This window comes from Gnatocerus cornutus, chromosome 7 (genome assembly GCF_029298725.1).
Source record: "Gnatocerus cornutus isolate USDA-ARS CGAHR chromosome 7, icGnaCorn1.1, whole genome shotgun sequence".
NCBI classification, from domain to species: domain Eukaryota; kingdom Metazoa; phylum Arthropoda; class Insecta; order Coleoptera; family Tenebrionidae; genus Gnatocerus; species Gnatocerus cornutus.
Genome location: NC_142239.1, coordinates 10,754,461 through 10,764,431, shown reverse-complemented (window position 1 = coordinate 10,764,431; position 9,971 = coordinate 10,754,461). Strand labels below are relative to the sequence as shown.

The 9,971-nt window shown below is 42.6% G+C and overlaps 3 protein-coding genes across 4 annotated transcripts; 2 read left to right on the top strand and 1 right to left on the bottom strand.

The window, feature by feature from the left end:
* Positions 1-697: 697 nt before the first annotated feature.
* On the bottom strand, positions 698-2,947 carry LOC148170886 (guanine nucleotide-binding protein G(o) subunit alpha-like). Its single transcript, XM_088041098.1, has 5 exons — positions 2,542-2,947; positions 2,152-2,497; positions 1,861-2,104; positions 1,573-1,747; positions 698-1,258 (listed from the first exon to the last, which is right to left on the bottom strand). The coding sequence occupies exons 1-5, from the start codon at positions 2,663-2,665 to the stop codon at positions 1,068-1,070; spliced, it is 1,080 nt and encodes a 359-aa protein (XP_087897224.1). The 5' UTR covers positions 2,666-2,947; the 3' UTR covers positions 698-1,067.
* A 163-nt stretch (positions 2,948-3,110) lies between these two features.
* LOC148170885 (protein CIP2A) lies at positions 3,111-6,645 on the top strand. The gene is made up of 6 exons (XM_088041097.1): positions 3,111-3,360; positions 3,437-3,922; positions 3,968-4,219; positions 4,269-4,876; positions 4,915-5,707; positions 6,402-6,645. Exons 1-6 carry the CDS (start codon positions 3,223-3,225, stop codon positions 6,558-6,560), a joined length of 2,436 nt encoding a protein of 811 aa, XP_087897223.1. The 5' UTR covers positions 3,111-3,222; the 3' UTR covers positions 6,561-6,645.
* A 368-nt stretch (positions 6,646-7,013) lies between these two features.
* On the top strand, positions 7,014-9,935 carry LOC148170884 (E3 ubiquitin-protein ligase ZNF598). Of its 2 annotated transcripts, none has more exons than XM_088042563.1 (4): positions 7,014-7,308; positions 7,435-8,023; positions 8,069-8,591; positions 8,640-9,935. In XM_088042563.1, the coding sequence occupies exons 1-4, from the start codon at positions 7,123-7,125 to the stop codon at positions 9,748-9,750; spliced, it is 2,409 nt and encodes an 802-aa protein (XP_087898689.1). In that variant the 5' UTR covers positions 7,014-7,122; the 3' UTR covers positions 9,751-9,935. The 2 variants fall into 2 exon arrangements, with proteins under 2 accessions (XP_087898689.1, XP_087898690.1); XM_088042564.1 differs by lacking the exon at positions 7,014-7,308 and adding an exon at positions 7,343-7,408 and having other exon boundaries at positions 7,467-8,023.
* The last annotated feature ends 36 nt before the right edge of the window (positions 9,936-9,971 follow it).

The window sequence follows — 9,971 nt, the reverse complement described above, 5'->3', positions numbered from 1 at the left end:
AGAAATATCAACTTCTCCAAATTTCATTGCCTTAGTGTCAAAACTACTAAAGTACTAAAGTACAGGTCCAAATTGAAAATATTGGAAATTTTTGACTCGACTTGAAAACAAAAATTTCTAAAATCCGTCCCTGTTGTTGGAAAAATGTGAAACTTCGGGAAGACAGTCAGAAATAGTAATCTCTCCAAATTTTATTGCGCTAATGTAAAAACTAGTAAAGTTACAGGTACGAATTGAAAATATTGGAAATTTTAGGGTCGTCTTATAAACGAAAATTTCTAAAATCCGTCCCTGTTGTTGGAAAAATTTGAAACTTGGGCCAGACAGTGAACATGTCAGAAGTAGTAACTTCTCCAAATTTCATTGCGTTAGTGTACAAACTACTAAAGTTACAGATCCAAACTGGAAATATTGGAAATTTTAAGCTCGACTTGAAAATGAAAAACGTTCTATATTTTCTTTTCGTCGTGTTTTGTTGCGTATGCAAAAATAGCGTACACGCAATTTCGTAATGATTGAAGTTACCAAGTGGACGAATTTTGAACAGAGAGGTCGATGTGCTGCGAAATGGCATCGTCTCTCACGACTATAAATACCCATTGCGATTATTTTATTTCGATGGTGTAATACCTACGCCAATTCTTTCGCTAATAGTACTCTGTCCTTGAAATTGTATTTCCGGCGCAGACAAACGCTCTCAATTTTAAAACTTTATTCAAAAAACAACACTACAAAACGTCCAGTTACAAAATTAACTTAATTAAAGCTACTCTACTTATCACAACGAGTGATTACATCGATATAAAAATATTTGCACAAGATTTAAGGCCACTGTATCACAGGCGTCAAGATGCGGCCTTACAGGCAAGTTGAGACGTTTTTTTTTTCTACTCTTTGAACACAGCATGAGATCTACTTGAGGCGGCGGCCTCGAGAGCATTAGTTAGAGATACCATTCGTTATTAAATTAATTCACAATTCTGAAAGGTCACAAAGATGGGAGACAAGCTAACAAAGCTTCTAAAATTGGCAGATAAGGAACTCCGTGACTACAAACGAATCTAATCCTAAAGTAAAGTAACCTGTCCTAGATTAGTCGAGATGACCATTTCCATGACAGCTTGGAAGACGACTTGGACATTGGCAGTATCGGTGGCGGTGGTAAAATGCGGATAGAGAACTTTCCGAGAGTCGACGTTCTTCAAAATGAACTTGTGTTGGATGAAAAGGGCTCCTCGGTCCACGTCTCGGTCCGGCCCTGAATCACATCACAATTAGTCTTTTATACAGTCGAACTTCTATAACTCGAACTTCTATTACTCGAATGTTTTTACAACTAGAAATGTATTTTACTCCCTTGCGTTTTCCTTACCTAGGAAATCGGTGTATAAATCTTAGGAAATCACTAGGAAATTAGGGGAAATTAGAGGAAATCATTAAGAAATCAGGGGAAATCGGAGGAATTCACTGGGAATCAAGGGAAGTCACTAGGAAATCACAAGAAATCACTAGGAAATCACAGATAATCAGGAGTATGCCATTTTTAAGGCATATTAACCCCTCGAATCTTACCTTTGTAGTCAGGGAAATATAGCCTCAGATGTCGTTGCGAGTACAAGATTTTCTCCCGGAACAAATCAAACTTGTTCAGGAAGAGGACAAAGGACGCTTCCCGGAAGAAGGGATTGTTGACGATCTGCCCGAAGAGGTTGAGACTCTCGTCGAGGCGGTTCACCGTGGAGTCCTCCTGGAAAAGTTGGGATTTCCGTGATAATATTTATCTTTACACGGAAGCGATAACAAGTGATTGTTGGCACCTTCCTTGTATTTTAAAGGCGTCACTAAATACTTAAAAATTACCAGTAGAGTCATGTCGTATCCACTCAGAGACACGACAAACAGCACCGCCCTGACGTCGTCAAAACAATAAATCCATTTCCTCCTCTGAGACCTCTGTCCTCCCACGTCGTACATGCTAACAATGATATCGTTGATCCGGAAATGGGTTTCGATAATCCCTTGGGTCCGAACACGAGCCCTCAACACGTCCGTTGGTGTTGGCACATATTTAGGATCACAGATTCGTTCCATATTCTCAAATAAACTGCAAAATAAAATTAGTTCAACTGAAAGTTTTCAAATCAAACTTACTAAAGAGCAGAGTCGTTTAGCTCGTACTCGTAGCCCCTTGCCACGGCGAGCCGCACCCCCCTGTCCGACCACAAGGCTTGTAAAGAAGCTGCCACATTAGGAAGAACAGTGAAACTCATATCAAAGCAGCTGCGGCTCATGAGGACGACCTGAGCATGGGCTTTATTCCGTTGTTGCTCCAAGTTTATCCGCAATATCCCCATTCCTGCCAGGACGTACTTCATGGAAGCCAACAGATTATCTAATACTGTGGGACGGAAGCTGCTCAATTCCGCATGTGTGAAACCATCAGCGTGAATTATCTTCATCTGTTTGACCAGAGTGCTCTTCCCGCTTTCACCGGCGCCTGCAAATCACCATAAAGACAAGCAAAGACAGGTGGAGACTCACCAAGAAGAAGGATTTTGATGACATTGCTTTGCTGTTTAGCGAGTTCTCCCAGTTGTCGGTCGATTTCTTCAGAGCGTTTTCGGGCTTTACCGTCTTCACGTTCTAGCGATAAACATGCACCCATGGTTTCAACATCACGGACAGTTTCATTAAAATGATCTTTAATACAATTGATTAGGTTAGATAGATGGGGCACTCAAGGCCATTTACATTAAGGATACTGAGCGTGCCGGGGGCACAATTGGAGTAACGGGGTTTAAATGGACGGCGGCACAACCACAATGGCAACAATTTGGCTTTTTAAATAAATAACGAACAAAGAAGTTTTGTTTATGTAAATGTCAAATAAACAAAATTCGTGGCGACATCTCTGTGACAGGTGCCAAACTAATGGCAGATTTCTTTAAATTTGATTTTTATTATTTTTTTTACAAACTAAAATTATATCACACGTCCGAAATTTATTAAATTGTGCTTCAATAATATCAATTTTTTATTTAAGTGTTTAAAACTTGTGTTTTTCTTGTGTGATAATCGAACGATTTAGGGATATTTGTTTTTGTGTTTGCGGCCTTGAAAATGGCCGTTTTGATTTAAACTCTTCTGTCATCTGTCATAATTTAAATCGGGTTTCTGTTGCTTTTATTTTTATTTTACTACGTTTTAGGACTACTTTTTAAGATGAATTCTTTGGAATCGTCCGTTTCGATAGGCCCGGATTCTAAACTCTACAAAATGAAGCAACTCGTCGCTGCCATTCAACAGTATTTCCAAACGAAACGAGAAGACACTGCGATACTCATCAACATGCACTTACAGGTAACAATCAACAATTTAAACTCTTCTAATAGTGCCCCCACGAATTCCGTTCATTGCTCATTTTTATGCTTTGCAGGGCCTCGGCGTGACGATCGACCTGAGCATCTTCGACCCCCATTCCACAATTGCCCCTCAATTCTTTGTCAGCCTCTACGAGCTCATGAACAAAATGGAACAAAAGTCGTCGTTCGCCTGGAATTGCGTCGACGTTCTCTCGAATATCTGCAGAAATCCCGCCGCCCGTCACGCTCTCATTCACACCTACCAGTTCATTCCAGGATTATCAAGACTGTTGAGCAATCAATTATCAAATGAAAAGAAAATTCGATTGTTAAGACTGATGCAAGATCTCACTTGTGGTATTAAAATCTCGTGGCAAATCCCCCATTTGCCGTATCTCATGATCACTCTGAGCGAGTGGATTGAAAACTCTAATGAAGAAATAATTACGTTGTCGATGGGGATTTTGGTAAATTTGTGCTATAAGAACTTGTCGGCGATTTACACGCTTTTGGGGAACGTCGACGTGAAGAAGATCTTCCAGATTTGCTCAGTGATGAGGGTAAGAACTCACTGGGTGTCTTCCTCAAACTAATTTGTTCTTCAGGGGGCGACTATAGAAATCCACACCTGCAAGCTCCTGATTTTTCTTGACTACATGAACGGGAACATCCCAGACAGCATTTTATTAAAAGTGGTGAATCTCACCTTTGTGTCCGTCATTGAGGCCTTCAAGCGAAGAGATTCCATCCTCCTGAGACAGGTGGTGGAGTTTTTCTTAGACATGGGCAAACAGAACAACTTGGAGGTGATTGTACAAGCCCAACAGTACGATGAGCAAATAATGACGTTGATAGACGTAGGTATGACTCATGGGAGGATTTTTTATTGTCTTCGTATAATTTAAGGCGATTCTCAACAACGAGTGCATGGAAACCGGCGATGAAAACTTAACAAACCGAGATCCTGAGTGCATCACTTTGGTCTTCGAATTCCTTAATTTCCTCGCCGTAATCAAAATTTCTGCCCTCTCTAAAATGTATGGAGTTCTGATACAAGTGGCGCTGAAGTGGATTCATACCGATTTGGTCTCTTCTCATGCTCTTGCTCTGTTGAAGACCATAGCAGTGAACGTGGATAAAAACGACGAGGTCCTGGAGCCTCTAATTCAAGGACTTCCAATCTTCTTAACCACTCTTGATACTAGCCGGAATGAAGACCGCCCCGACTACGTCGAGCAAAATCTCAAAATCGCCGGATTATTCCAGTTATTGAAAATAATGACTCACATCCCTTCAATCAGAGCGAGAATCCTAGAAGACTTGAAGTTACAGAGCGTTTGTAACATCTTCGGGTGTCTTCAGGACGGTGATTCCGTCACCAGGAAGCGCAGCGACTTGGATTTAGCCAACATGGACACCGTCAACGTCTACGTGCATGGCATCGCCTTGGTGAACGAGCTATCAAAGCACGACGTCGCCTGGATGAATCTTCAGAGCAGTTTGATGCAGCACAAGTAAGAGTTTTACTGCAGAGTCCAACAATGTTGTTTAGGCAAACTCACATGATTCTAGCGCAGTGTCTTTGTCAGAGTTCGAAGGAGGAGAAGACTTTGGTGTTGGAGATGTCGTCCATTCCGGCGTTCCCTCGTCAAGCCGTCGCGGACTTCATGGCGTCGCTGCAAGTGGTTTCAGTGCCGGATTTGAAGTGTCCTTCTTCCATCAATCAAGAGTTGAACTTCCCAGTTCTTTCGATAACGCAGATCAATCAGATCGATTCTCTCTTGGTGAAGCTACGCGAGATTTTCGCGCAGAATCAGTTCAACACTGTGTTAACTTCGGATGTTATGGAGTTGTACGAGTATAAATTGGCCTCCATGGGGAATGCAGAGCGTGCCGCCATGGCCAGTGTGGAAGCGGCGTCTGAAAGATGCACGCATTTGCAACACAGGAACGCGCAGTTATCCGCCGAGCTAAACCGCTCGCATCAGCTATTGTACCACGTCCAGCAGTGCCACGAGCAGGTTTCCAAACTCAAAGAGTCTCTGGAGATGCAACTCGTTGATCTCAAAGCGCAGAATGATGCGGATAAGGGAAAGATGAAAGCGTGCAAAAGTCAGTTGGTGCGCAAAGAGGAAGAGCTGGCGGAGTGTAGAAACGAACTGATCGTGCTGGAGAAGAAGTACGAGAAGATGGTGGAGGCAAAGAAGGAAGTGGAGGAGCACAACTCGAGTTTGAAGGAGTACATTGTCAAGTTGGAGGAGACTTCGACGAAGTTGGAGAAACTTTTACAGAGGAAGGACGATAGTTTGAAGAAGACCAATTACACGGTCAATTCGCTGAATTCTGTAAGTTGGGGAAGTGACGTAACTCGTGTTTTTTGTATTTTTTTTACATTTTTTCTTCACATTTTTGTTTCTTCATCAACTTTTTTACACTTTTCAGTACTGCATTTTTAGCTCTTTCTTTTTTTAATTTTAAATTAAATTTTCCGCGTTTTTTCGCAGTTTTTTTTTTTGAACAAATGGCATGGAAAATTACCCAAAACTGCTTCGTTCTTTTTTGTCATTTATAACAGAAAATTACATTAATATTGACATAATTAGAGATGAAAAAAAATGCGTCCTCACTAATTTTCCGGTTAAAAATGGGTTAAAAACTGTGTAAATGTGACTGTTTCAATTTTTTGTATAATTTAGATCCTGACGATTTTTTTTGTGTTTCTAGCATATTTTTTTACATATTTGTTTCTTCAGCGATTTTTTTGCAATTTTTGGTTTGTATTTTTAGCTCTTTTTGTTTTTTGATTTCGGTTAAAAATGTATTCTTTTACAGATTCCTTTCTCTAAATTTTTTTGTATCGTTTAAATCTTGGCGATTTTTTTGTAATTTTTAGCATATATTTTTTTACATCTTTGTTTCTTCAGCGATTCTTTTGGAATTTTTGATCTGTTTTTTTATCTACGGTCAAAATGTTCATTTTTCATTTGTTTCATGACTTACATAAGTAAAATACGTGCTAATTTATGTTTTTATTCGCAGAAAGTCGCCGATTTGGAGCAGAATCTCTCCCAGAAGCAAAGCGAGCTGGAGAAGAGTCGGGTGGAGTTGCAAGAAGTAACAAAAGAGTTGAACACTCGGAAGCAAATTTTAGAAACTATAACGAAATTTGCCTTGACGTCCCAAATTTCAGAGCAATAATTTAGCATTTTAAGTTACTTAAACGTGATCTATTTTACACAATGTTTACTTTGTATAATAAAAAACAAATTGTATGATGAAAGAACACGTTTCTATTGAATCTTAACTGATGTAATGCTCGAGGTAATTGAGTAAGTTCTCCACCCATTTTCTTGCTCTGTGTCGTTATATAACCATTTTTAATTTTTTCTTTAGAAAAATTTGATTACACCTCCGAGCGCGACGTTGCCGGCTTGTCAAAATATCCACGGAATCGGAGAGAAAAACAATTGACGAGCTCGTGACGGAGCACCGTTCCACTACTCTGTTGTGTCCCAATTGTCTCAATTGAGCACCCGCATTCCTCTGGCATTAATAAACAGTGCCGTTTCCTAAACCACCAAAATTCCTCTTTTTTTTTCACAGATTTTGAAATCTGAGAGGTTGAGCCGGCAACGCTGCGCAGGTAACCACGTGGAGCGACGGTGGCGCCGCCAAGTAAAAGTGCCAGTGAGCTGTCACTTACAAAATTAGGTTGTGTTTTCGTTATCTTGACAAATTCCTTTCAGTTCAAGTCAGCGAAATGTCGAACTCCAAAGAAAGCCTCAACACCTCCGACTCTGAGAACCTCTGCGTGGTGTGTTGCAAAACCGTGGAGATCTTCTCCGTGGGTATTTGCGACCACCCCGTCTGCTTCGAGTGTTCGACAAGAATGCGAGTGCTTTGTAACCAAACCGAGTGCCCCATCTGTCGGGGGCAAATGCCCAAAGTAAGTTCGGATGTCTGCCCCCTCAAATTGCGCGTTATTTTTAGATCACCACGTTATGCAATGAGACATCTTCAGCCCCTTTAATCGCAATGTAAACAGCGTGTGTTCATTGTTTTCTGGTTATAGGTAATTTTTACTAAAGAGGTGGCACCTTTTAGCACCTTGTCTGCGAGTCTTCAAGCGACGAATCTGCAAGACCGCAAGTTTGGTATGATTTTCGGATCCGAAGAGATAAAGAAGGCGTACCAACAGCTCCTGGAGAACCGTTGCGCGATTTGTACGAAAGCGGGGAATCGGAGATGCACGTTTTACACCTTCCAGCAGCTGAAGGACCACATGAGGCGCGAGCACAACTTGGTCTATTGCGATTTGTGCGTGGAGAACTTGAAGATTTTCGGGTTTGAAAGGCGGTGTTACACTAAGCAGGAGTTGGGGTACCATCGCAGGAAAGGAGACCCGGACAACACCTCCCACAGAGGGCACCCTCTGTGCGAGTTCTGCGATACGAGGTTCATGGACAGTGACGATTTGTTCAGGCATCTGCGCAGGAACCACTTATTTTGTCATTATTGCGACGCTGATGGCAAGCATCAGTACTACAACTCTATGGACGACCTCCGGAAGCACTTTCGGGAGGAGCACTACCTCTGCGAGGAGGGCGAGTGCCACAACATGCCCCTCATTGCTGTGTTCAGAACCGATATTGATCTAAAAGGTACTGCGCGTTTAGTTCTAACAGTACTAAATTTGGTGATTTCAGCTCACATAGCCACTGAACACGGACGGTACTTGAGCAAATCAGCGAGTAAACAAGCGAGAACTCTTGAATTGGAGTTTACATTAGCCCCACGACCTGGGGCTGATCGGAATAAGAGACAACAGAGCGCGCGGCTTGAGCGGAGCGACGAAGAAGGCGCCGTGGGGTACGACACTGAACCTGGAGGACCCGGCGGGGGTATAAAACAAGTCCATAGTTTGACTCCTCAAGATTTTCCAGCCCTGGGAAACTCGACGGTGACGGTGCAAAGTCGACCCTCTACGACTGTTAATTTTACGTCGAAAGTGAACCCGTTTAGTGGGGACGATTTTCCGTCTTTAGGGGGCTCGAGGACTCCTGCGGTTACTATCACCACCGACTCCGCCTCGCGGAAGAAGGGGTCAGGGGTCACCATAACTCGCACGTTGCGTGGGAGTTCCGCTCAGAACCTCACCAAGACAGCGGAGAACTTTCCTTGTTTGGGGCCCCCGTCTACTGGTACCAGTACGGTTCATCTAAGTCTCAAGTAAGTTTCGAGCAGTACCGCAGTAATATCGCAGGTTTTTGTTTGCAGTAACGGACAGAATTCCGCACCGAACGTGTCCATCCACGTCAACCACAATGGAGGGATTACAACCACCCATATAACAACCACGTCTTCGCATACCAACAGTTTTAACATCAACCAGAGACCGGTGGAAGCCTTCCCTGCTCTGGGTGGGGGTTCCGCACCCTTAAACCCCAAGTGGGTGCAACAGAAGCCTAAGAAACAAGAATCGAGATTAAGTAAAGTCGCTCCGCCGCCAAGTCTACCACCGAGCGATCTAAGTCAATTTCCGGTGTTAACGAAAGCGAAGAGCGAAAAGAAGAAGTCGTCAAGTGTCACTGTTCCGGTTTCCGGCACTTGGAGCGCCACCTCCAAAAACAATAATAACAACAGTAATAGTAAAGTCAACAAAAACGAAAGTCTCTCCTCCAAAGTCAACGAATCCGACAGTAAAAAGAACAAGAAACATAAAAAGAAACCAATCGCCGCCACCAGCAACGGCGAGGTGGAAGAAAACGGAAATTACGAACCCCAGAAGAACGGCATCGTAAAAAAGCGCTCGGAACTGAACATCGGCTCCTTGTCCCTCGATACCCCGCAACCGCCCCCGGGTTTCTCCCTGAAACCGCCCCCAGGGTTCACTCTCTCCACTCAGAGTTTCCCGAGTTTGGCGTCAAATGACCTGACTTTCACGAGTAGTAGCGGGCAAAGTTACTCCATCAAACCAAATAGTTACCATCAGCCGGGAAACTTCGCGTCGCGTAATCAGAATTTGATCAAACGATCAATGAATGTTTTAGACAAGGAAATGATCAAGGAATTTAAAACGTACTCGACGAAATTCCGGGAAGGAGACATGTCGCCGGATCAGTACTACGAGTACTGTCGGGCGCTGTTAGGGGAGAATTTCAAGGAGTTGTTTCCGGAGCTGTTGGTTCTTTTGCCGGACGTGGAGAAGCAACAGGAGTTGTACCAAGTTTGTGACGCGGATACGAGAAAAAATTTAGTCATGTGTGAGAATTGTAGTCAAGTTGTTTATAAAAAGGAGTTGAGGGAACATTACAATTATCACGCTTTGGAAAGTCAGTTTCCGAGTTTGGAACGGACGGCCGAGACCGGAAACGCTTGGAGGAAGTAGCGCAAGTGCCCCATATTTTATTGATTGATTGGATTTTTGGTTGGTTTGTAACTGATGTGATTTCGTTAACTAACAAGGTGATCATACGACTTTTAAAATGTAAATAAAATTCGTGTTATAGTTTTGTATGATAAAAGTTTAAGTTTGTATTTTTAAATATGAATAAAACGATTTAGTGATCTTGGTTTTCTTGAGTTTGACTGGAGCTGGGGGATTTTCGC